The sequence below is a fragment of the Polypterus senegalus genome, chromosome 6, assembly GCF_016835505.1.
Source record: "Polypterus senegalus isolate Bchr_013 chromosome 6, ASM1683550v1, whole genome shotgun sequence".
Lineage (NCBI taxonomy): Eukaryota > Metazoa > Chordata > Cladistia > Polypteriformes > Polypteridae > Polypterus > Polypterus senegalus.
This window is the reverse complement of record NC_053159.1, coordinates 74,905,087-74,932,117: the sequence shown is the minus strand read 5'-3', so window position 1 is coordinate 74,932,117 and position 27,031 is coordinate 74,905,087. Positions and strand designations below refer to the sequence as shown.

The window sequence follows — 27,031 nt, the reverse complement described above, 5'->3', positions numbered from 1 at the left end:
CAATGTTGAAATAAATGTATTCTTCTCAAAACTGTTTTTATATTTTAAACTTTTAAAATGATTTTAAGTATTACATGTTTCTTACCTTTAATTTATCAGCATATTCCTTTATTTGGGTCTTTAGTTCGGCAATCTCCAAATCAAACCTCTGATTATGATCCTCTGAAACATTATTAAGGCCAAACTTAAACATGATTAAAAACCATAATGAAAAAGCATAATTTAATATAATTAAAAATGATCACAAAAAAATTACCAGAGACCCCTATTTCTATTCTTTTACCGTTTTTAAGCAAATTTCAGAATAATGACCTTTAACTTTTTCCATCTCAAAATGATGACGTGTCTGAAGCATTGCAACCTCCTGTGCCCGCTTATCATTAAGATTTTCTCTCAGTTCTGTAAGTGCTGACTCTTTTTCCTGTAGCAGGTTTGACTGGGACAACTCTAGCTGTGCTGTATACAAGTTGGTCAGACTAAGTCGAAGGGCTTCCCGTTCCAGAGCACTTTCATTCTGAAATAATGAAATCACAGCAATTGCTAAAACAATCCAAACATTTTCATTTGTATTCATGGAAAATACTTTAAATGTTTTATTTTATAAAACTGAAATTAGGGAACGAGGACTGCTTACTAGGTAGTCTGACATACCTGAAACTGGAGCTTCATTTGATCCAGTTCTCTCAGGTGGGCTTCATTTAAGCGATCTTTCAGTTCCTGTTGCTCAGAAAGAAAATGCAAACGTTGGCTCTTTAGCTCATCTTTGTGTTTTGCAACAAGTTCAGAAATCTCTCGAACATGCTCACGTTCATGAACCTGAAACAATTTGAAAAAAAGAGGAGGAAAAAAGGCAACACACTTGAAAAATTGAAGATAAAGAGAATATTTACACTGTGGAAATGAGGAAATATATACTGTAACTATGATGACAAAAGAAATTAAACGGAGGTGATACTGCGTTAAAAAAGGTAGTTATTTCCTTTACCATTCAACTCACAAGATCAAATGCTAAAGAAAAAAAGGAGACATTTGTATTCTTTTGAAATCTGCAAAAGTCTATGCATGTTACACTCGGAGTCCTGCCACGTGCAAAAGTTCGCTGATGACACTGCTATTGTGGGCTGCATCAGGAGTGGGCAGAAGGAGGAGTATAGGAAACTAATCAAGGACTTTGTTAAATGGTGCAACTCAAACCACTTACACCTTAACACCAGCAAGACCAAGGAGCTGGTGGTGGATTTTAGGAGGCCCAGGCCCCTCATGGACCCTGTGATCATCAGAGGTGACTGTGTGCAGAGGGTGCAGACCTATAAATATCTGGGAGTGCAGCTGGATGACAAATTGGACTGGACTGCCAATACTGATGCTCTATGTAAGAAAGCTCAGAGCAGACTTTACTTTCTGAGAAGGTTGGCATCCTTCAACATCTGCAGTAAGATGCTGCAGATGTTCTACCAGACGGTTGTGGTGAGTGCCCTCTTCTACGCGGTGGTGTGCTGGGGTGGCAGCATAAAGATGAAAGACGCCTCACGCCTGGACAAACTTGTTAAGAAGGCAGGCTCCATTGTAGGATTAAAGTTGGACAGTTTAACATCTGTGGCAGAGCGACGGGCACTAATCAAACTCCTGTCAATCATGAAGAATCCATTGCATCCACTTAACAGGATCATCACCAGGCAGAGGAGTAGCTTCAGTGACAGACTTTTGTCACTGTCCTGTTCCACTGACAGACTGAGGAGATCGTTCCTCCCCCACACTATGCGACTCTTCAATTCCACCCGGGGGAGTAAATGCTAACATTAATTTTATTTTAATTCTTTTCATTTTTATTACTATTTAATTTAATATTGTTTCTTTGTATCAGTATACTGCTGCTGGATTATGTGAATTTCCCCTTGGGATTAATAAAGTATCTATCTATCTATCTATCTATCTAGACATTCAGTTAATAATACAATTTTTCCATACAACACATTATTGATGATGCCTAGCAGACAATTTTAAAATGAAACTTAGATGATATAGTTAAAATACAACAAACAAATCTAAATCGCAGACCTATTTTGGGACACCCTTTGGGGAAAAGAATCTAAAGAAGGCTTTTAAAATATTTATAGGAGATTCATTAATGAATGCCCAAACAGTATCTGGAAAACCTTCATACGAAGTGTATTTTAGAATAGTATGGATTGTAACCAAATATAAAGAAAACAAGCAAAAACAGCAATTAAAAAGGAACACTACAGTTTCACCTTATGGCAATTCAAAATAGCATTATATTTGTTAACAAAAGAAAACTATTGGTCATGATGCTGGCATTTACTTTTAGAAACATGCTACTAAACTAGTAACTGTATGAATAACATTTAAAAATGTTATTTTAAGCCCACAGCACAAACTGAACAGCTTATAATGAAAGCATGTCTACATTAATAAAGGATATCAAATCAAATCAGGTAATGGAAGCACATGAACTGCCAATAGATTTGCACAATCAGTTTAGTTTTGCTACGTTTACTTGTATTCTTTGTTTTCCAAAATGCTAAATATATGCCTTTTATCTGGAATTTATACTTTTCTTTTTATACACCTGCACATTTACTGTCAATCCTTTGTTTAATTTCTGCTGCATTGTCACATTATACTGACAGACTTTTTTTTTATTATATATATATGTACCTACACCTGTGGCATTAGATACTAACAATTTGTATATTACTAAAAAGTAAAATGACAATTAAACAGAATTTACATTAACTTGTCTTAAGTATGTAAATGTTTTATCATCTAGCACTTTAGTTTTATGGTATTATTGCCTCACTATGACTGCTCTTTTTATCTTTAGCCAAATCAGAAGTTTTTTCATTTTATGTTTTTTTTTTCTTTTTAGTCATAATAAAATAATTATGGAATTATTTACTTAACTTCTGTAAAATGTATCTGTTGAGACAAAGAAAATGTTATCAGTCTATCTATAATGTACGGAAGCTCTGAACCGCACAGTGAAAAAAAATTATGGGATAACCCTTATCTCGTACGTACGTACGTGAAAATATCTCGTGGATTTCTTATCCATTTGGATGTGGATTTCATTAGGATATTCAAGTTTGGCTTTTTAGCAAGTGTACATTTCTTGCCTGAAAACAGCAGGAGTTACAGTGGCCCAATTTGGATTTAACTCTTTAGATGCACATTAAATCACACAGTTCATTAGTTCAGATATGCGATCGAGTGTTCCAGGTTTACCAGAGAATTAAATTAGTGAACCCGCATTGAACTGGGTAAACTTCACACGCAGTAAATACGTGAAATATGAATCCCTTTCATAACTTGTGCGAATAACAAGCTGCGGGCTAGAAAGTAAATGGCTAATTAATGTAATTTCCTTTTACTATAAATTAGTGCATTGGTTAGTGGTGCTGCATCGCGGATTTAACGATCTGGGCTTGAATGCATAGCCTGCCTTTATAAACTTGCCAATATTTATTTCTGTGGACTGTAACTGTGTGAGGAAAACATCAGACTGTTCAGTGATATGTCCTGTTTCCAGAAAATGATGTACAGCAGCACGCAACAGCATTTGGTGCTCATCTGAAAGTATGCGGCGCACACGCAATATTGGCAGGTGTGACTTTAAAGAACCTGGTGCGCATGTTATGGTAAGTGGTGTGCACGAGATAGTAAGTTGTACGGACCAAATTGTTTCCCAGGAAGAAACAAAACACCATATCTCCTCAGGTGCTCCGTACGAGTGTGCAGACAAATACCTGTAAACTAAACCCTTAACCTCCCACAAGCCTACACTTAACCATAGTGTAATGGGGTATGCAATGGGCATTTCGTGACTGACGTTCTGGGCATTACCTGACGTAGGTATTGCATGCTGCTGTTAAACACAACTCTAACCATCCCACACTCCTTTAATAAATAAAAGGCCATCCATCTGCTTTTTTATATCACCGCGCTACAAGCGCTGGAAGTGACGTCAAACTGAAGCGCCACGGCCTTGGTATGGTCGTAATTAGGAAGCCCCGAAGCACACTTTTGTAATATTTTAATCTAAGTTTATCTCTAAGTTTATTGTGTACGTACGTGAAAACATCTCGTACGTACAAGATATTTTCACGTACGTACGAGATAAGGGTTATCCCATAATTTTCTTTCACTGTGCGGTTCAGAGCTTCCGTAATAATGAGCACAAAATAAGAATAAATTCAAGTTGTGACATATCAGTTATAATTTATTATTTTGTGTCCTTTTTCATTGTCTACATATTCTATTTATATTGGAAGATTCATTTTTTCTTTTGTTTCCTATTTTTCATGTATGTATAACTACGTCTCTTTTCATCATTGCATTTTCTGTTTTCTTTATATTTATGTATGTCTTTTCACTGGAATATACAACTATTACAAGTAATCCACAAAATATATATATCTCTTTTGAGCATTTCTTTTTGACAAGGAGTGCCCAGCTTCCAAGATATTACCAGGAGTAATAGCTCAACTAGGATTGAGCTTTCCACATTAACAGCAGGACTCTACCTACTAATATTAGTGTAGACATGTCAGAGGCACTAAGTGATGACATGCCTTGCCCTCCTCAAAAGGGCAACATACATGACACTATCATGGTGAAAACAGAGTGCTGGCACAGTTGTCTTTTGTGAGAAAGTGTGTGCAATGTTGTCCCAGAAGGCTGGTGGCAAATATCCAAACAGTAAGCAGCTATGCCACACCATTCTATGATAAGGAGAGTAAGTGTAGAATAGAAAACACCCAATAAGACTGCATCTCTTAATTATTTAATCTTTGTCCCTCAACCCCAGAGGTTTATTTTCTCCAGGGTTTCTGCTGAATAAAGTTTGTTTCCCACAAACCCCATCATGTCAAATAACTATAGCTCAACAATATTCTCAACAAATTTATATAGTTAGGTTACATTTATATTAATCAGTTAGGAATGGTTTTGTTTAACTGTGTGTTTAATCAAAACCGTATCATTAGGTGTAAACATTTTGTAATTAGTATGATGAATTAATTTTGTACCAATAGATGATTGAAACAAAAAAAAATGATTAAGTAAATTAAAATAATTAATTGGGGGAAAATATACATTAAAAAGATTACACTCTCTCTTAGGTAACTGTTTCATATTAAGAGCTCAGCAAAACTAATACACTGGACGCGATGATAATACTAATCCTTTGATTTTCTAACCCACTTACCCAGTATAGGATCACAAATGCTTACTCACACTGGAGCAATACAGAAATAACTTAATCTGAACATCAGTGGGAAGAAAACTCATACAAAACATGGAGGAAACATGCTAACTCCACAAAGGCAGTGCCCCAGGTCAGCAATTAAATCCAGGACTTTAGACCTGTGAAGCAGTACAGGCAGCTAATGCACCAGCAAACTGCACAGTATGAATATTGCACCATTAAATAGTCAAAAAAGACAGACAATAATACAAGTATTTTCCTTTTACATTTACAAAACACATAAACTAGCACCACTACAAGGTAAATATAAAATAACAGCTAATTCTAATTTCAAGGGAAATTAGGTACTACTCTACCTGCTTAACACAAGAAATTAGCTTTTTCTGTTCTTCTTGAAATGATATTTTCAGCTCTGTCATTTTTTCCTCGTTCTCCATATTTAACAAGTTAAGCTGAATTGATCGCATGCAAAGGAAAGAAAAATAGCTGGATGTTAGTATTGCAGTTATTAAGATAAACATTTTTATATAATAATCTAGGTGAGTTTGGAAAGTCAGAGAAAAAAGAATTTCTTTATACTTTACTGTGTATATAAAAAGTATTCACCCCCTTTGAAGTTTCCACACTTTATTGTTGCATAACACTGAATCACAGGGGATTCGTTTGGTTTTTTTTTTCCTGATTAACCGGAAGAAACAATTTAATATCAAAGTGAAGGCAAATCACTTAGCAGAGATCTGTTCTCACTTTGACCTTAAACAGTCTTCTACCTAATAAGGATGATAACTGCATTGCAGCAAACTCCCAAAATCTGTAGTATTAAAATGTGATATCCTTTGCTGCACTTGCACAATATGTTACCTGAATTTGATGGTTTTCTTCAATCTTCTTTTTCTCCAGTTCAAACTGACCATGTAGTTTATTTTCAATATTTGTGACTGCTTCCTCCAGTTTTTTTGTTTCGTCATGAAGCAGGGACTCTAGCTCCTTATTATGTGCCTTTTGCAAATCTTCTATATGGGATTTAAGCTGAGCAACTTCTTCCATTAAACCACTTTCCTTCTGAATATACTCCAATTGTGAATGTTTCATTTGTTCTTCAAGATTCTGGAGATCAACACACTTATCATTTAACTGGCTTTTAAGTTGAAGCCTTTCTGATTCCAGAATATTTTCCAGATTTTTTACTTTGACATCTAAATCTGACAAATTCTTTTCCAAATCTAATTTTTCTCTGTTACAATGATTCAAGGCATCACTGGCTCCGATATGATTTTGCTCAACAGAATGAAGTTTAGCTTCCAAATCTCTTTTTTCATCTTCTAATATTTTTAGGATATGATCTCTGTCAGAATTTTCTCTTTTAAGCAAGCACAACTCATTGCGGAGGGAGTCTACAAGAAGGGTCCTCTCTCCTAAAAGCTCAGAAGCTGTCTGGTTTTTAGATTTCTGAATATCTAACTCTGACTGAAGCTGATCTCGCTGAGTCTGTAGAACTGCAAGCTGCCGGCCAAAAAGGGCCTGTACCTCACTGGCTACTGAATCTCCAGCCAGCTTTCTCTGCTGTACTTCTTTAACCAATTCTTCCTGATCACGTAGTTGCATCAACAGAAAGTCTCTCTCCTTCTTTAAATCATTCAGTTCCTGAATATCTAAGGTTTTTTTAACAAATGCAGTTTCCAAATTCTCATTCTGATCAGGACGAAGCATTTTATTGTTCAGAGTGGTCTTTAAATCCTCACACTCTTGAGATTTAAGTGTGATAATTTCTTCACAGCGGGCCCGTTCCTCTTCTTCTATTTTTAACTTTAATTGCAAAGCACACATCTCTTCAGACATTTGCTGCTTACTGTCCTGCAGATCCAGGACTTTTTCAGTTAAACTCTTTAGTTCCATCTGAAACTGTTTCACATTTTCATTGTTTAATTCAGAGAACATAGTGCTACTCTGTAGTTCACTTGTATTTTCAGCATCGGTTACATCTATGCCATCATAAGACTTGATCACAGCACATGCATTTTTCTGACAGTTTATAGAGCCGAACGACTCTATGCCAGGTCGAGATCCTAATTCAGCATTATCAGGCAATGACAACTGAATTAGATTACAACTTTCATTGATATCTCCAAATGAATCGGACATGTTTTGTTCTAAAAGGATTTCACTATTTAACTCAAACTGCTGATGTCCTGAGGATTCATTGCCACTTTGCATGCTAGCACCATCTTTCAACCAAGAGCATTCTGCTTGCTGTGTGGATGTAAGGTATTTACTCATAAAGTGCTCTTCATCATCAGTGCAAGGAAATTCCACTGCTGACAAATGGGAATCATTCACAGCCTTCTTAGCCTTTATTTCATTCAGCTTTTCTTTAAAGTTCTCAATATCTTGTAAGGGACAGTTCTCCTGGTTATCATGTTTAGAGACTAGTTCTTGTCTAAGAATACTGATCTCTTCTTGAAGTCTTTGAGTGGTTTCCTGCGATTCCTCTAGTCTTCTAAATGCTTGCTGTTTCTCCTTCTCCAGCAAATGCAGCTGGCTTTCACAGCTGGACACATCTGCTTCATGCTTCTTCTTTAGCTGCCTATAGGACTCCTCTGCATCAGACAATTTTAAATTCATATCTTCAATAATACCATTTAGCCTGATAACTTCTATATTCAAGTTGTCCTTTTCTGTGTTATACATGAGAGATTCTCTTGCTTGTTCCTCTGCGACTTGCAAATCTTCCTGCAGCTGTTTCAGCCGTTCATCTACCTGTGAACTTTCCCTCTGATTAGTATTAAACTTTTTGTCAGGTTGACAAGAAATAAATTCTTTACTAGAGATAAGGTTCTGTGCCACTTCAATATCATTGCATTTTTGCTGAAGCCACAGATCTATTTCATGACCCTCTGCAAGCTGATCCAAAGAATGTCTGTCTCGACTTGAAATGAATTTAAGCATTTCATTTTTTAATGCAGATACCTCCTTTTCTTTTTCCAAAAGAGTACACTGTAACTGAGAAACTGAATTTGTAGAATGACTAAGATTTTGTTGAAGATCTTGAATTATTTCTTCTTTTTCTTCAAGTAGGAGAGTTTGAGTTGCAATCTTCTCCTCTGTACTTTTTAGCTTTTCTGTCACTTGTGTTAAAGCAATTTCTTTGTCCGAGGTGTTCTAAGAGTAAAAATATTTTCATTGGTCAAAGTAAGCTCAAATCAAATATTAACAGATAAAATATTGTTATCTCACTTACAATACTGATGTCAGATATTAAAATGTCAAAAACTGCAGTTTAGTCCTTCATTTCCTAGCCCCATTCCCAAAGACCTCTTAGTCTTATTATCTCATTGAGTTCTTGTTTACTAATTATACACCTTCACTCTACTGCATGCATCAACTTCTGTAAATAATACAAGTCGGCTTTTGAATAGAACTTCTTCATACCATAACCTAAGCAGTAGACAAGGATTATCAATTACAAATAAAATAATTAAAAAGGTTTATAGATGTTCAAGTAGCACTAATTATTGATCTTTGTGTACACCATCTGTCTCACACAGCAGTTAAGAAAAAAATACACTTGCTGTTAGAACAGTTTAAATCTGCGTAAATAATGTTCCACTAAATCAATTTATTAGCTTGAGCCAAGAGTATAGTTTCAATGAGCTCTCCACTTTCAGGGTACAACATTTGTGGTTAGCAATGATCACGTGCTAATTTAATGCTGATTTAGCACAGGAAAAGCAGAAGTGCTTTAAAGTACTGTCAAAATACAAAACTTAAATGATACAAATTTATCAACCAAGCATCAAGACAAATTGCTAAAAACAAAAAAAAACAAATAAATAAATTGCAAATAGAAACAGTACAGAGATGTACAACTTTTCCAATCAGCTAGGAAGTAGTGAAGGAAAAAATATATTTAGAACCATTAAGTATTTTAGAAAGCAACTTGCTTAAATACCCAAGGAAAACATCATGGCTGATACCAGCGAGATCAAGAACATTAGGAAATGCAGAGTAGAAATTGTTGAAAGAGAAGAACAAATTGAATAATGCAAGGAGCTACATTAAGATTTGTGAAAGAAAAAAGCACACAAGAACTGATTAACATAAAACAGTAAATTGAATAGTAAATATGAAATGTACAGTACATCCGGAAAGTACTCACAGCGGACCACTTTTTCCACATTTTGTTATGTTATAGCCTTATTCCAAAATGGATTAAATTCATTTTTTTTCCCTCAGAATTCTACACACAACACCCCATAATGACATCGTGAAAAATCATTTTTGCAAATTTATTAAAAATAAAAAAACTGAGAAATCACATGTACATAAGTATTCACAGCCTTTGATCAATACTTTGTCGCACCTTTGGCAACAATTACAGTCTCAAGTCTTTTTGAATATGATGCCACAAGCTTGGCACACCTATCCTTGACCAGTTTCACCCATTCCTCTTTGCAGCACCTCTCAAGCTCCATCAGGTTGGATGGGAAGCGTCGGTGCACAGCCATTTTAAGATCTCTCCAGAGATGTTCAATCGGATTCAAGTCTGGGCTCTGGCTGGGCCACTCAAGGACATTCACAGAGTTGTCCTGAAGCCACTCCTTTGATATCTTGGCTGTGTGTTTAGGGTCGTTGTCCTGCTGAAAGATGAACCGTCACCCCAGTCTGAGGTCAAGAGCGCTCTGGAGCAGGTTTTCATCCAGGATGTCTCTGTACATTGCGGAAGTCATCTTTCTCTTTATCCTGAATAGTCTCCCAATTCCTACCACTGAAAAACATCCCCACAGCATGATGCTGCCACCACCATGCTTCACTGTAGGGATGGTATTGGCCTGGTGATGAGCGGTGCCTGGTTTCCTCCAAACGGGACGCCTGACATTCACACCAAAGAGTTCAATCTTTGTCTCATCAGACCAGAGAATTTTGTTTCTCATGGTCCGAGAGTCCTTCAGGTGCCTTTTGGCAAACTCTAGGTGGGCTGCCATGTGCCTTTTACTAAGGAGTGGCTTCCGTGTGGCCACTCTACCATACAGGCCTGATTGGTGGGTTGCTGCAGAGATGGTTGTCCTTCTGGAAGGTTTTCCTCTCTCCACAGAGGACATCTGAAGCTCTGACATAGTGACCATCGGGTTCTTGGTCACCTCCCTGACTAAGGCCCTTCTACCCTGATGGCCGGCCAGCTCTAGGAAGGGTCCTGGTGGTTTCGAACTTCTTCCACTTACGGACGATAGAGGCCACTGTGCTCATTGGGACCTTCAAAGCAGCAGAAATTTTTCTGTAACCTTCCCCAGATTGGTACCTTAAGACAATCCTGTCTCGGAGGTCTACAGACAATTCCTTTGACATCATGCTAGGTTTGTGCTCTGACATGAACTGTCAACTGTGGGACCTTTCCAAATCACGTCCAATCAACTGAATTTACCACAGGTGGACTCCAATTAAGCTGCAGAAACATCTCAAGGATGATCAGGGGAAGCAGGATGCACCTGAGCTTAATTTTGAGCTTCAAGCAAAGGCTGTGAATACTTATGTACATGTGCTTTCTCAATTTTTTTTACTTTTAATATATTTTCAAAAATCTTAAGTAAACTTTTTTCACGTTGTCATTATGGGGTGTTGTGTGTAGAATTCTGAGGAAAAATTGAATTGAATCCATTTTGGAATAAGGCTGTAACATAACAAAATGTGGAAAAAGTGATGCGCTATGAATACTTTCTGGATGCACTGTATTGTGGTAGCCAAAAACAAGCTTGAGAAACTACGCAATGAAGGAAATTAAAACTTATAATTTTTGACATGTTGAGACTAACATTGGATGAAATGTGCATATCACAATTTACCATTAAAAACAGGTAATCTGAATCAAATAGGAGCCTGACAGCATCATTTAAATTTGATTACTCAAAGTACTGTTCCTTCTACAGTGGCTCATTTGACATACAAATATTTATAAACTAATGCAAAGCTGTCAGACAGACTCGTTCAGCCTGATTTATTCTACAACACGTGCACAAATAAGCTTCTAAAACAGTAAAAGCAGTACCTTACAATGTATCACATTTAGGAACAAAAATAGTAATCAAGTTTGTATAGACTTGGGCTGATTTATTAGAATTTTTATGATGTAAATTTATACAGTATAGTAAAATTAGTATAATTTTGTCAGAATATCAATATTAAAATATATAAAGTACAACCCCAATTCTGATGAAGTTGGGATATTGTGTAAAATGTAAATAAAAACAATACAATGATTTGCAAATCCTTTTCAACCTATATTCAATTGAATATACTACAAAGACAAGATATTGAATGTTCAAACTGATAAACTTTATTGTTGTTTTGCAAATCTTCACTAATTTTGAATTTGATGCCTGCAACACATTCCAAAAAAGCTGGGACAGGGGCAGCAAAAGACTGGGAAAGTTGAGGAATGTTCAAAAAACACCTGTTTTGAACATTCCACAGGTGAACAGGTTAATTGCAAACAGGTGTTTGTCATGATTGGGTATAAAAGGAGCATCCCCAAAAGGCTCAGTCGTTCACAAGCAAGGATGGAGCGATGTTCACCACTTTGTGAACAACTGCGTGGGTAAATAGTCCAGCTGGGACAGGGGCATGTTTACCACTGTGTTATATCATCTTTCCTTTTAACAACACTCATATATATGAAAACCCGATCAATATTAAAATAAATACATAAATATACATGCATACACACATAAATAATAATAAATGACACACATAAATGAAAAACCCTCACCCTCTGAAGCTCAGCCTGCAGTGACTGGATTAGGTTAGTTAGTTTAAAAGCCTCGTGTTGCACTTCTGTACTTTGAAGGACTTCTTGAAGGTCCAATGTTAGCTGAGAAATCATCTCATTATGGCTGCAAGAAAAATTCTGAAATACACACAAACAATAAATAAATGACAGACAAAATATGTATGTATTTTGCATCATCTGAAACAAAAATAAAATTAATCAGATTTACTTAAACACAACAGTTACGAATAATTTGTGGAGCATACATGTTTGTGTGCTTTCTAAAAAGCTGACATTCTGTCCATATTTAATTTCTTCCTATTTTGCACATGTACACTCTAACTTCACTGAGACACAAGACACAGACACAAGTTTAGTTCCAAATCATATTACCTTCACCTTAACACTGGATAAACAATTCATGTTAAAGGTGTTCCAAGTAGCCAAGTAAATTAAATTAAAATAACGTGAGAACAACAACTTGCTATAAACCTAGTGGATATTCCACACTTTTTTTTTTTTTTAGCATATTTAATGTTTCTGCATCCTGTTGCTTGAATAAATCGGATATGTTAATTACAAAATGGTTAAAAATGAATGAATGAATGTTATATATTATATATTTGACACCGCCATGCTTCACTGTGGGGACTGTATTGGACAAGTGATGAGCAGTGCCTGGTTGTCTACACACACTGAGGAGAGGCAAGACACATGACAGCCCGCATGGAGTTTGCTAAAAGACACCTGAAGGACTCTGAGATAGTGAGAAATAAGATTCTCTGGTCTGATGAGACCAAGATAGAACTTTTTGGCCTTAATTCTAAGCGGTATGTGTGCACTGCTCATCACTTGTCCAATACAGTCCCTGCTGTGAAGCATGGGGGTGGCAGCATCATGCTGTGGGGGTGTTTTTCAGCTGCAGGGACAGGTCGACTGGTTGCAATTGAGGGAAAGATGAATGCAGCCAAGTACAGCTATATCCTGGACAAAAACCTTCTCCGGAGTGCTAAGGACCTTAGACTGGGCCGAAGGTTTACCTTCCAACAAGACAATGACCCTAAGCACACAGCTAAAATAACGAAGGAGTGGTTTCACAACAACTCTGTGACTGTTCTTGAATGTCCCAGAGCCCCGACTTAAACCCAATTGAGCATCTCTGGAGAGACCTAAAAATGGCTGTCCACCAACATTTATCCAACCTGACAGAACTGGAGAGAATCTGCAAGGAGGAATGGGAGAGGATCCCCAAATCCTGCTGTGAAAAACTTGTTGCACCTTTCCCAAGAAGACTCATGGCTGTATTAGCTAAAAAGGGTGCTTCTACTAAATACTGAGCAAAGGGTCTGAATACCATGTGATATTTAAGTTTTTCTTTTTTAATAAATCTGCAACAATTTCAAAAATTCTTTTTTTTGTCTGTCAATATGGGGTGCTGTGTGTACATTAATGAGGAAAAAAATGTAAATGATTTTAGCAAATGGCTGCAATATAACAAAGAGTGAAAAATTGAAGGGGGTCTGAATACTTTCCGTACCCACTGTACATAGGATTCGCCAACCCCGGTTTATGTTTTTCCTAGAAACACACTTTTAAGATTTTTTTTTTTCCCCTTTGAATTGTTGCTATTTCATTAGTTTCACTTTTATTTCAGAATTTCTGTAAAAACAACATTTGGAATCTTCCGAGTCCCAATGTGCTGAATCAGTGAGACGTGCTTAATGTACCATAATTCAGGATAGATTTCTTTGTTTGGAATTTCAGCACAGACAAAACGATCTACATCATCAGCAGTTAATCATTTTTTTGCAAGTAACCAATAAATATGCATCTGAGGCAAACTATTTTTGAAATTCTCTTCACTTAAACTTCAAAGCCTTACAATAGCTAGATACTGCGGACATATCACCTACAGCATGTCCATATATTCAATCTCTATTCACCTTTTCGTTTTTTCTCCAAGTAATAATTTCTTTCTTTGCGCTATTGCGATGTTTACTTTCTTTTTTTGACACTGTCGTTTGCTGCTTTCATATTCTGTATCTTGCTCTGCATGTGTTTCACGCCTACGTTTTTTTTGAGTCATTTGAATTCCAGTTTTCATTATCTCTAACCTGCTCTGCATGTGTTTGGCCCCTTATTTTTTAACCTTTTAATGACGTTTTACTTTGTTTTCTATGTCTTTTATTTTGGACCTCATTTTATCTTGCTTTTGTTTCAATGACACCTAGTCCATGGTGATTATATTCCCTTTTTCAAGTAATAATTTCCGTTTGTTTCCACTACTTGATGTTTACTTTTTTTTTTTATACTTTCTAATTTTCCTGCTTTCATATTCTTTTACTTTCTCCACATGTGTATCGCGCCGTTTTTTGGTTTTTTTTTTTTTAGCCTTTCGAATTCCACTGCTTTCATGATCTCCAACATGTTCTGCATGTGTATGGTGCCAATGTCTGGATTGGACGTACTTTTTTTTTTCCAATTCCACCTGTTCCAGGCTGATAATTACTTTCCTTATTTTCTGAATTTGCACAGATTATTTTTTCTTGTTTGTCTCTCCAACACTTTTGAGTCTCTTTTCTCTGAACTGCTTTCTTCTTCCTTCTTCATCTATGTTCATTTATAACATATTGTCCTTATACGCTTTATATGTGCTGACACCCCTGGATCTGTGTGTGCTCAAAGCCAAAACACAACTGTGTTGCTGCTGACCGTGCTCTTATTTGGTTGTAAGTAGGGCATGTCTTGCAAGAATCTCATGTTCTGCGTCATCGCAAGATGGTCCTGGGTCAATCTCTTGGCACAAAGTCTCATTTATCTACGCTTCGTGGCCAATCTCTTTAGTCTCGCAGGTCTTTTAAATGTCTTCTGTGATCTTAACGTGAAGATCACGTCTCGTCGCCCTACTGTTTCTCTCCAGGATTTTTTTGTATAACAGAGAGATAACTCAGAGCCATTAAATGACTAAACGTTTTTCTATTTTTTTTTTTTTACATTTATTAAAAGCAAATGACATTCCATACAAGCAATTGGAACTTGACAAAACCCCAAGTTCAAATCAACCCCCACCCATGTGAAAGAGAGCTAGGCCAACAGAGTAAAACTTTAACAGTAGGGTAAAAAAGGGGGAGAAAACCCCTTTTCCCCAATTTAAATTCTTATTCTAAAATGTTATTGATTAGACCCTGCCAGGTTTTAAAAAAATTTTGCACAGATCCACTAAGTGAGAATTTGATTTTTTCCAATTTCAAATATATAACATCTGTTGCACACTGACTTAAAAGAGGTGGGTTAGGATTCTTCCAGTTGGGCAATGTAACGCAACGTGCCAATAGTGAAGTAAAGGCAATTACATTTTCTTTGTCTTTCTCCACTTTAAGCCCATCTGGGAGTACCCCTAACACAGCTGTTAATGGGTTAGGAGGGATTTTGACACCAAGGCTGTCAAATAGGCATTTAAAGATTTTGGTTCAAAATGATGTTAATTTGGTGCAGGCCCAAAACATATGGCTCAATGAGATTGAAACATGATTGCAACATTTGCAGGTTGGATCTTGCCCTGGAAACATTTTGGACAATTTTAAACAAGATAAAGCACTCGATGAAAGATTTGAAGTTGAATAATTATAAGCTTTGCGCATATGGAGCCAGAGTGAATTCTGTGCATGGCTGCCTTCTAAAGTGTGGTGGTTGGTCTATTGTTATGCTTCCTTCTTAGTTCGGCCATGTCCATCAACAGGAAAATTAGCTAGAGCATATGGCAATGCAAAGGGCTCAGAACGAAGTTGACAGGATTAACAGGACTGTCAATCAGCCTAGTGGACCAGGATAATTGTGATCATTTACAGTATCAATGTTCTGCCATGTCCGGTTAGTAACCAATCATGTTAAAGGTTTTCTGATTATGCAATGTATTTGGTGGAATTGTGATCTACTCAATGAAGTGCATAAATAGACAGCTGTGGTGACTCCTCCTTTGTAACACTTGCTCATAAGGTGCTCACACTTCTTGTGTTACCTTGCAAGACTTTGATCAGCGGTTCCCAACGTGTGGTATGCATACCACTGGGGGTAAGCGGCAGACTGGTTAGGGGTACATGAAAATAATATTGGTAAAGGCGGAAAACACCAAAAAAAAGGAGTGAAATCAAAAATAAAAAAACAAAGTTAGAGTTTTGGTTTACAAAGACAGACTTGTATGAAAGTTGTCACTAGACCAAAACACCACTAGTCATATCGTGCGATTGCGCATGTGTCCTCCCCCTCTTCACCAAAACTGTCACTGTGATTGAAAGCAGTCCATCATTTTAGTGTTCGATTGAGTGTCAAGTGAGTAACGTGTATTAATAGGCCTAGATGTTCCTCTTTTATGAGTGCTTAATGTTTAGCTATTATTTATTGTTTTGAGTGACTTTCTATTGATATTGTTTTGTGCCCCAAAATGAATAAGTGGTTGAAAACTGGAACTCTTAAGAGAGCTGCAGTTAGCATTGAAATTCAACCTGCTGATTCGGCAGCTGCAAGTACTTCAAAGCAATCTGATGATTTACAAGTGCAAGTGGACTAGTGTGCAGTGACTGATAGGCCTGTTCTTGCAAGAGAAAGTTAACACTATATAAAAAAAAAAAAAAAACTCAAAACATCAGTGTTTCACTAAAGGAGAAAATATTGTGTTGAATACTAGAGATATGGATTTTCATTCATGGAAGATGAAAACTGTCCAAAACCACTGTGTGTTGTTTGTGGAGAGATATTGTCTAATGGTAGCATGAAACCATCTTTATTGATGTACCACTTAGCAACAAAACATCCAATTTATAAACAAAGATATGTTCGTTTTTTCCAGCAACAATCAAACGGCCCTAATCTAACTTCTTGTTTCTTATCTGCAAACAAAGTCAATGAGAATGCGGTTGAAGCAACATACAGAATGAGTTACCGTATTGCTAAAAGTGGTAAAAATCATACAATCGCTGAAAATTTGATATCTCCTTGTATCAAAGATGCTGTTCAATGTATGTTCTGTGAAAACCATGTCCGAAAAATTAACAATATTCCTTTCTCAAACAATACAGTTTCTTGGAGAATTAAGGACATGTCTGATGACATGTCTGATGTCATTGAATCTACAGTAATTGAAAAAATGAAAAGAAGGGACTCCTTTTTAATACAGGTGGATGAAAGCACTGATGTTTCCAATCTATCAATTATGCTTGTTATTGCAAGATTTTTAAATGATAACGTGCTTGAAGACAATCTTTTACTTTGCTTTCCTCTCACTAAAAGATGTAAAGGTGAGGACATACAGTATTTAATGTCATTCAGTGTTATTTCTGTGAAAAAGAAATTAAATCGGGGAATCCTGTGGGGGGTGCTCCGGAGTATGGGGTACCAGACCCCCTGATAAGGGCTGTTTGGTCCCTGTACAACCAGTGTCAGAGCTTGGTCCGCATTGCCGGCAGTAAGTCGAGCCCGTTTCCAGTGAGAGTTGGACTCCGCCAGGGCTGCCCTTTGTCACCGATTCTGTTCATAACTTTTATGGACAGAATTTCTAGGCGCAGCCAGAGTGTTGAAGGGGTCCGGTTTGGTGGACTCAGGATTGAGTCACTGCTTTTTGCAGATGACGTTGTCCCGTTTGCTTCATCAGGACGTGATCTTCGGCTCTCTCTGGAGCGGTTGAGTGTGAAGTGGCTGGGATGAGAATCTGCACCTCCAAATCCGAAACCATGGTCCTCAGCCGGAAAAGGGTGGAGTGCCCTCTCAGGGTTGGGGGTGAGATCCTGCCCCAAGTGGAGGAGTTCAAGTATCTCAGGGTCTTGTTCACGAGTGAGGGAAGAATGGACCGTGAGATTGACAGGTGGATCGGTGCGGCATCTGCAGTGATGCGGGCTCTGCATCGGTCTGTCGTGGTGAAAAAGGAGCTGAGCCGCAAGGTAAAGCTCTCAATTTACCAGTCGCTCTAGGTTCCTACCCTCACCTATGGTCATGAGCTATGGGTAGTGACCGAAAGAACGAGACCACGAATACAAGCGGCTGAAATGAGTTTCCTCCACAGGGTGTCTGGGCTTTCCCTTAAAGATAGGGTGAGAAGCTCAGTCATCCGGGAGGGGCTCAGAGTAGAGCTGCTGCTCCTCCGCATCGAGAGGAGTCAGATGAGGTGGCTCGGGCATCTGATCAGGATGTCTCCCGGCTGGCCTGGGAACACCTTGGGATTCTCCTGGAAGAGCTGGAAGAAGTAGCCGGGGAGAGGTTAGTCTGGGCCTCTCTGCTTAAGCTGCTATCCCCCGCGATCCGTCCGGATGGATGGAAATTAATCGGGCCAATTGCTGTGGTGTTTGCATGGATGGTGGAAAATCTATGTCTGGCTGTTATGCTGGTTTGCGCGGTCGCATCAAAGAAGTTGCTCCCAATATAGCTTAGAGTCATTGCTGTATTCACTGACAAAGCCTAGTGTCTAAACCCCTGCCCGATTTATTGAAGGAAGTGCTCAGTCAATCTGTCAAAGTTGTTAATTGTATTAAGACCAATTCAACAAACTCCAGACTATTCAAATCTTTGTGTGACGAGATGGACAGCCTCCATACTACATACATATTACTTTTGCACACAGAAATGAGGTGGCTTTTACGAGGAAAAGTACTCACAAGATAGTTTGAATTGAGACATGAAGTTTTTTTTGAAGACCATCCTTTTGAGTTGAGCTCAACGTTTCATGAAAGTGAATGGCTTCAACAGCTTACATACTTATCTGATTTTTTTTCAGAAATGAATAAACTAAATTTAGGATTACAGAACAGTTCCATAACCATCTTTAAGGTGTCTGACAAAATCGAGTCTATGATAAAGAAATTGGATTTTTGGGAATCATGTATCAAAAAAGACCAGTGTGAGGTTTTTGAGACACTTCAGTTTTTTATCTGAGAACGAGCTGAAACTGTCAAAATAAGTAAAAAGTAGTATAATAAGAATAAATATTGCAATAAGCTTGATGCAGGTCCTGATTTGAAGTTATATCTGTCTTCATTTGAACCTGATTTTAAAAAACTCTGATCCATGAAACAAGCTCAAGGATCACATTAAAATTGTTAAGAGCCATGTTGGAAGACTTGTATATCAAGATGAATAATTGTTATGTACTTTTATCATAAGCTAATGTGGGTAAAATTTATTTTAATGCTGTTTTTATTTGTTTTCTTATGTTAGGCTGCTATTATAAAAAATGTAAATAAACTGTAAAACGTAAAATCAAAAATAAAATCCTATAAATGTCATTAGGTTAATTTGAGTCATTTGATTATTTAGCTAACCTAAGAAAATTAAAAAAAAAAAAAAACTTTAAGGGATGGGTGGGGGTAATAAAGAGAGGGGGTACACAAATGAAAAGCCTAATCAAGGGGGTACAGGAGAGAACACAGGTTGGGAACTGCTGACTTAGATAATAAAGATCGATTTTTCTCCTCCCTATGTTTTATTACCTCCATTACATGGGGAGAACAGGACAACCTGCAGCAGTGCCAGTAAATTTCTTCCACAGGGAGGATTGTGCATAATCCTCCGTGACCCACTGATGATCAAACACAACACACTATCAATATAAACAATAGCAAATTGCAATCCACCAGGAGCAGACTACAACCCAAAAGTAGGTTGCAACTCAGTGGCTGAGAAACACTGGTTCAAACTGTTCTCTTTTTCAGTAGGTACCAGGCATGAAAAATCCCATGTAAAATCGAGGCTTCCTTATCCATTGGATTTTTAAAGAAATGGGCCATCATGGATGATGGTACAGGGTCTTTGAGAGTATATTTATTTCTTATGTATTGAATCTAACCACCTACATTCATCAGTATAAGCAGCAGATCATAATTTTCAATATTTCTAAAAAGTTTCTCTTTTTTACTGGCAGGTACTCAATTACAAAACATCCAGCCTTTTTAATATCTCAAATATATGCCATGACAATATTTATAGCAAATGTTTACAATAATTAGTTCCACATATTGAGAACATATTCATGGGCATTGGAGCAAAAGCTTGCACGTACAGTTTTAAGTGTAATATTTATTTATAACAACATAATACACAAAGTTAGTGAATTGACAAGGTAACATGCATTATTTCACTAGGCAAAATGAGACATGAACCTACCATATTCACAATAATGAATGCAAAAATATATGTATGATTATTGATAATTAATAATACAACTTTTGTACTTTAAATACAAGCATAATACACAGTTACTAATACAATTGTTATTTCTGAGTACCTTTAGCTGTTCACTATCCATCACCATGTGCAGGTTACTTGTTGGAAGCTCTGCAATAGTCTGCAAATGACTCACATCATGTATGTGGCTAAAAGGTTCTTCCATGTCCCATCTTGTTGGTAAATCTTGTTTTCTGCCTTCCTCACTAGAACATAGCATCTAGGGAAAAGAAATTATATTGGCTGCCTTTTAGTTCCTATGTAATTTATGATTAAATAAAAAAAACCTTAGGTTTATAAAGCATGGCAAAATAAACTGCCAGCGTGTATTTGTTTATGATTACTTATGCTAAATATAAATTTGGTCTAGCACTGAATAAATGAGAGAATTCCAACCTTGAAATGAAGCAAATTTATTCTGAGAATAAAATATTCCTTCATCAAGAAATAACTTTTTTGCAAAACCATGTGTACCATGATTATTAGAACACCTAAAATTCTCTTGAACCAAGTGTAGCTAAACCATTTTTTCCATTCATATCTTGCTTTTTTTTTCAAGTTGATCACAGTGTGTAGAAACCTAAAGCAGTAATCCATGATGTCCTGTTCCACTAGGGTATAAATATGAGGTGGCAGTGATGCCAAAATCCCTTACCTCAATCATCAACATGGGTAAGAGAATAGAAAACACGATTCGAATGAGAGATAAGTGTGTTGACCTGCACAAGTCTGGAACTGTTTTGTAAATTGGCCTGGAAGAGGACCCAAGTTTACTTTGCCCCCAAGCACTGTGAGCAGGATGATAAGAGAGGTAAAAAAATATCTTTCAGAATACTGCTGGAGAAATACACAAAATGGTGGCATCTTGGGGTGATCAAGACTCTAAAACCATCATCAGACACCATTTCCATAGCCAACAGATTATTTGGAAGATATGCCCAAAAAAAAAGTTTTTCCTGTAATTTAACCACAAATGTTTGTGCCTGAAGTTTGCTAAACACTACTGGAACTTTGACTAGGTCTGTGTTCTATAGTCAGATGAAATAAAAATTGAGCTTTTTGGCAACACACACTCAAGGTGTGTTTGGCATAAATATATATGATATGATATGGAGAGATTCTGTAAAGAGGAATGGTATGAGATTCCCTGCTCTATATTCTTCAACCTTTGAAGATATTATAGGAGAAGACTCACTGCCGTTTTATTGGCAAAGGGAGGTTGTTCAAAGCATTAAATACAGCAGTGCCAATAATCATGACACAGTTTTGTTAAAAATAATTATTTCTTGATGCAGAATTAATATTTTTTCTCAAAATAAATTTACTTCAATTAAAATTTGGAATGCTCTTATTTTTTTTCTGTGCGAGATAAAGGTAATTCAACAAAACATTGGTTTTTGTAGAACCTTTTTTACTCATCTTTAACCAGAAGTTCCAATAATTGTGGAGGGGACCGTTCACTGTACAAACCAAGGAGCTCAGAGATTTTTTTTAAATGATGAACTGATAATTTACTACTACTTAACATAGCATACAGTGTACAACAAACCTCTCTCATTTCAACTCATTGTCAAAACGCACATAATTCAGCTCATGGTCAAGAGGGCTAAAGTTTTTCTCAGCAGCACTGGATGCAAAGCAGGAACCTAGCCATAATATAGAGCCAGCTAATTTCAGTACTCACTTCTATACAGACACATTCACACTCACACAGAAGCCAATCTAGAACTGTCAATTAACCTAAACTGCATATTTTTTGGAACATTGGAGATAAACCACAATATCTAGAGTAGACCTATAAAGGCTTGGGAAGAATATGCAAACTCTGAACAGACAACTTCCAGGTGTGGAATTTTAACCCTGCATGCAGGATCAATTAGGCAGCACTGTTACACACTGAACCACAGTTAAACGAATCTAATTCCTGAACTGAGGTGGACAAACTTGAAATGTATATGAGAGTCTGTTGGGCTACTAGCTTTGCCAACCCAGTAATCTAGCTACACTTTCTGGTAGTCCTGTTTTACATAGAGGGTAGAGGATTACATGCAGCTTTATTAGTAAATTTCTTTCGTACATGAAGGCATAGCACTCTTCTACCAAAACATAAACACAATCAGCGTCTCAGAAGAGAATATTTTAGTAAACAGATGATTTTTAAAGGATTATGTCATCATGATGTGTTTTTCCCCCCCAATGTATACAAAAATATTTAGTTTAATAAGCTTCTCTGTCAAAAACATCAATAGGTTAACTTTCACAGTTATTTTGAGGTACAAAATGTCCTTTACAAAGTCATAAAGCTGATCACAAGAGATCTATCTAAACAGCTGCATTAAAATTTGTAACGCTTGGAAAATTAGGCGGGTCCTCACATTAGTAAAGATTAGATTTAGGCCTGAAAAAGCATCTTCACACTCTGCAGTGTTTGGTTTAATAGGAAGGAGCATTTTCACAGCCTTCTGTATACTGTACCTGTTAGGAGCCCAGAGTACTGTACAAATCAGTTAATGGTGAGCATCTTATTTTTAATGAGATCCTTCTCGTGCCCTTTCTGTAAAATGCATAAGGCAACATCTGTTTGTAATGGAGTATATGTGTGTATGTGTATATATATATATATATATATATATATATATATATATATATATATATATATATATATATATATATATATATATATATATATATATATATATATATATATATATATATATATATATATATATATATATTTCACTAAGGCAAGACACTCTTGGAAAGCACGCCGGAAGGGGCGTGGATTCACTAAGCTGCTGACAAGTAAGACACCTATGGCGCATGCAGGAAGGAGCCACACCCACCAACTCCAAGACCATTGGATACGACAACAGCTCGCAAAGCCATACCCACCAACTCGGACGCGACAACACAGAAAAAACGGCGTCATTTATATTACGTTGACTGTTCATAGAGGCATGTTTCTCGCGGATGTGAATCGCCATATACAGCATGTGAAACGGTTTGATAGGGGTATCCCATAGGATCCTTAAAACAATCCTTTACAACTGAGGTTAAAACACAATGAAGTGAGCAGTCTTTAAAAACCAAGTTAAACCGCACAGAGCAATGAAAAGTCTGCGTGAGTCACAGGTGCATCTGGACTTTGCAAAGACGACAACAACTCAAGTGACGAGTTGGAGATGGGCACGAGCAGGCAGTGCATACTGAACGACAAATCAGCAGACTAGCGTGACTGAGGGAGCGGAATGGACGTCGTCATCCTCCTCTCCTCCCGTTCCACCCTCCGCGCCTGAGTGCCATCCACCCCCATCCCTTCGTCTGGGAGGAGAAGGCGCGATGGTGGTCCGCCAGTTTTCAGTCACGGACGATTGTGTGTTGGTTCGTTCCGTGCATTGTTACAATGTTGCTTTTCTTGCTGATTTATCACATTACCGATTTTTGAAATGTTAATTTTCTCCCTGTCCTTAAAAATCATTAAAAAACCGGCCTGATTATGCGGCGTATGGTACACCGCGGGTTGGCTAGTAGTCATTATTTCAAAAGGTTTATGTACATTTACTAAGGCTGAACACTATAAAATTAACGACAGGAGCATTGATTGAACATTCTAACAATACAATACAATACAGTTTATTTTTGTATAGCCCAAAATCACACAGGAAGTGCCGCAATGGGCTTTAACAGGCCCTGCCTCTTGACAGCCCCCCAGCCTTGACTCTCTGAGAAGACAAGGAAAACCTCCCAAAAAACCTTTTAGGGAAAATGGAAGAAACCTTGGGAAAGGCAGTTCAAAGAGAGGCCCCTTTCCAGGTAGGTTGGGCGTGCAGTGGGTGTCAAAAGAAGGGGGTCAATACAACACAATACACAGAAATCCTTAATACAGCATAATAATACAAATTTTAGAAGTACGGAGCAGAATTTAACAGTAGATGATATCGCATAATAAGATTTGGATATTTTTAGAGTCCTGGAGACCTCATCCATCAAGCTGCCTCCCCATTTGGCCATTCCACGGCTGAAACGTTGCTCCGATGAAAGGACCCCTCTTTCCCATGATTCCTGTGATCCTCCATTCTAACCATCACATGTATTCAAAGAGTGGATGAATATTTTAGGTTATTTTTTCAGCAGTAGCAAGCCCAGTCTACACTGATGTAGCCAGTACATTTTTTGTTTCCAAGTTGTGCATTTCATGAAACAATTCTGCACTGCATCAGCATCTGTTAGATATTGCAGACTGATTAGTAAACAGACTAATGTTTTTGCACTTTCTCACCTTTTCAATCCTAAAACTAATTTTGCTTAAAAACACAGGACTGCTTTTATATGTGGTTTTGGTTTTACTGCCCCATATGAAATGTGCTAAATAAGAGCTAAAGAAGTTATTTTTGATTCACTTTTGTTATAATGCTGCTTGTAATTAAAATTCTTTTTACAAGTAACTGGTATAGAGCCTGCGTATGTGATAGTTATTGCATTATCTATAGCGCTAGTATATCATAGTAACAACGAGAAGATGCAAGTAACTTTTGTTAATTTTGCCCTTACTGCCGCAGTAGCGTTACAGCTAATGCTATTGTTTCACATGTTTGCTTTACAGATTTGCTGCACAGTTCCACTATATTTCTTACGCTGCATATGTGAAGTGTGATAGTGGCTACAGCAGTCTAGGACACTACAAGCAGCCATCTTTAGTAACACCCAACTTAAGATCACAGATGAAGAAATGTAAGTTTTTATCAAATTGTTTCTGATTAGGAAAACTAGGGGGCTCTGCCACCTGCTCGCTTTACTCACCCACCCCTGGGTTTGGTTTACCGGATAAACAATTTAAAGAGATTATTTTATACATATGCATTTTTTTCACTTTTACTTTAAAACTTTTGTCAAAACAATATTTGTTCTTTATTTCCTGCCCTGGTTATGGTTAAATCTCTTTCTCGCGGGACGTATAATGCTGCTCACGTTGTAATGGGGGTTGGAGGGCTGAATGCACGCTAAGGAGATACGCTTGGACAATCTGCTGGCTTGCTGCATTCTGCTGCTGGCGAGCGGTGTGTTCTGCTTGTTATTGTTTTAAGAGCTGGGAGCACATGAAGTGTGTCTGCCAAAACCATTCCAACAACTGCTAGGTTAGATGTCTGTGAACTTGTTTTAAATTGTTTGTAAGTAGTGCGTGACATGCAAAATCACCGCCTCACAGGTTTACCGTCTCACACGTTTTGCTTCCTAAGGTTGTAATATGTAGTCTCGCGTGTCATCAAAGTGTCCCTCCAAGATGATCTAGTCTTATTCGCTTTGCTCAACCTTCCCCCGGAGGCGAGCTATACTCCTGCCACTTTGCGTCTCCCCACTCGCGTTGTGGGGGGGCGGGGGGCTGAACGCAGCTGCTGGCATTGTTCTCCTGCTGCCAAGGTGTGTGTTTTGCTTGTCGAGCTGCGCGTCCATCATTTAAAAGCCTATACAGCAGCTGTCCTGTCTCACTGACTTTGTCTCATGGGACGTTAAAGTGTTTCTCGCAAGTCGTCAAATTGTCTTCCGAGAAGATCATGTCTCGTCTCCCTGTCAAGATTTTTTTTTTTTTTATATAAATAATAGAAAGATATTACATGGACCAAAAATGATAAACATCTGTTAGACTGCCAGGCTTTGGATGAAGGAGCAGGCCTGAGAGATTATGCTGCCTTTCTTTCTAGCTGTGCAAACGTTATGTTCAGCGTGAAGAATGGATATGAATTTGACACCAGTGCAAATATTCCTAATATACTTTCAAAACTTCCCTACAAGCCACAAGACAAGTTGGAAAACACAGCTTGTGATATTGAGGAAAATGAAGACAGAAATGCACGACTTGCTGACCTAGTGGACTTTCTAGGACGACAGGCTACAAGATCATTGCATCCTGTTCACGGTACAGCCTTTCAAAGCCATAAAACCAAGAACGAAAAAACTGACAAAGTGAAGCCTACCCTGAAAAGTGGCCAGAGAAAAAAAACAGTTTTGCTACAAATACTACAGTTGCTGCCAAAAAAGGGACTCAAGACACCTCAGTCAAAAAGGCAGACATGGCTGTGTGTGCATTCAGTAAGCCCTATCTATTATGTAATGAAACGCACACCCTTGTTGCATGTAGTAAGATGAACAGTCTAAAAACATGATCAAAAGACTATAGAAAAAAATTGTCAAATATGTTCAGTCATATTCAGACATCTAGCATATGAATGAAGAATTAGGCACAGAAAAAGCCACACCCACCCAAAAAAGCAATTTAGAAAAGAAGAATATTTGTTGCTTGTACGTTTCTACAGAATCAGGACATGCACTTCTACCAGGGCCGGTAAAGATTATGTCATAGCTGTGGTCCCAGTAAGTATAGAAACCTATGCCCATATAGACTCTGGCATTACAGCTACAAACAAACCTTCAATAAGTTAAATCTTCCTGGAAGAAGAGCTCAAGCTTATATCAGCACTGTGGAAAGGAATAAAGTCAATAAACAGAAACTAACAAAATGTTCCGTTCTCTCAGAGTTACTGGTTTGTGGAGTTGAAGCAAATATATTTATCAAATTGCCAGAGGGTTTATATGCTGAACTTTATCCAAGTGAAAAGGGAGAACATCCCAATGCAAGTGGATATTGCAAGATTATCTTACTTCAAAGATGTGCATCTACCACAGATAAAAGCAAACATGGGATTGTTAATATGTACAAATATTCCTAAAGCCATGGCAAATCATACACAGTAGAGAGGAACGTCCTTATGCTGTGAAGACAGCTTTTGGATGGACTGTCAATGGTATACTAAAGGGGACAGATAATGAAAGACTCCAAA

At 37.5% G+C, this 27,031-nt stretch overlaps 1 protein-coding gene across 1 annotated transcript in view; it reads right to left on the bottom strand.

Moving 5' to 3' along the window:
- pcnt (pericentrin) overlaps window positions 1-27,031 on the bottom strand; it is a 174,690-nt gene that overhangs the window by 137,294 nt on the left and 10,365 nt on the right. The window contains exons 4-10 of the mRNA XM_039756353.1: window positions 20,257-20,415; window positions 11,988-12,125; window positions 6,089-8,386; window positions 5,584-5,679; window positions 652-816; window positions 313-514; window positions 86-162 (exon numbers count right to left, since the gene is read on the bottom strand). Coding sequence (XP_039612287.1) covers window positions 86-162; window positions 313-514; window positions 652-816; window positions 5,584-5,679; window positions 6,089-8,386; window positions 11,988-12,125; window positions 20,257-20,415 — 3,135 coding nt within the window. The remainder of the gene's footprint in view (window positions 1-85; window positions 163-312; window positions 515-651; window positions 817-5,583; window positions 5,680-6,088; window positions 8,387-11,987; window positions 12,126-20,256; window positions 20,416-27,031) is intronic.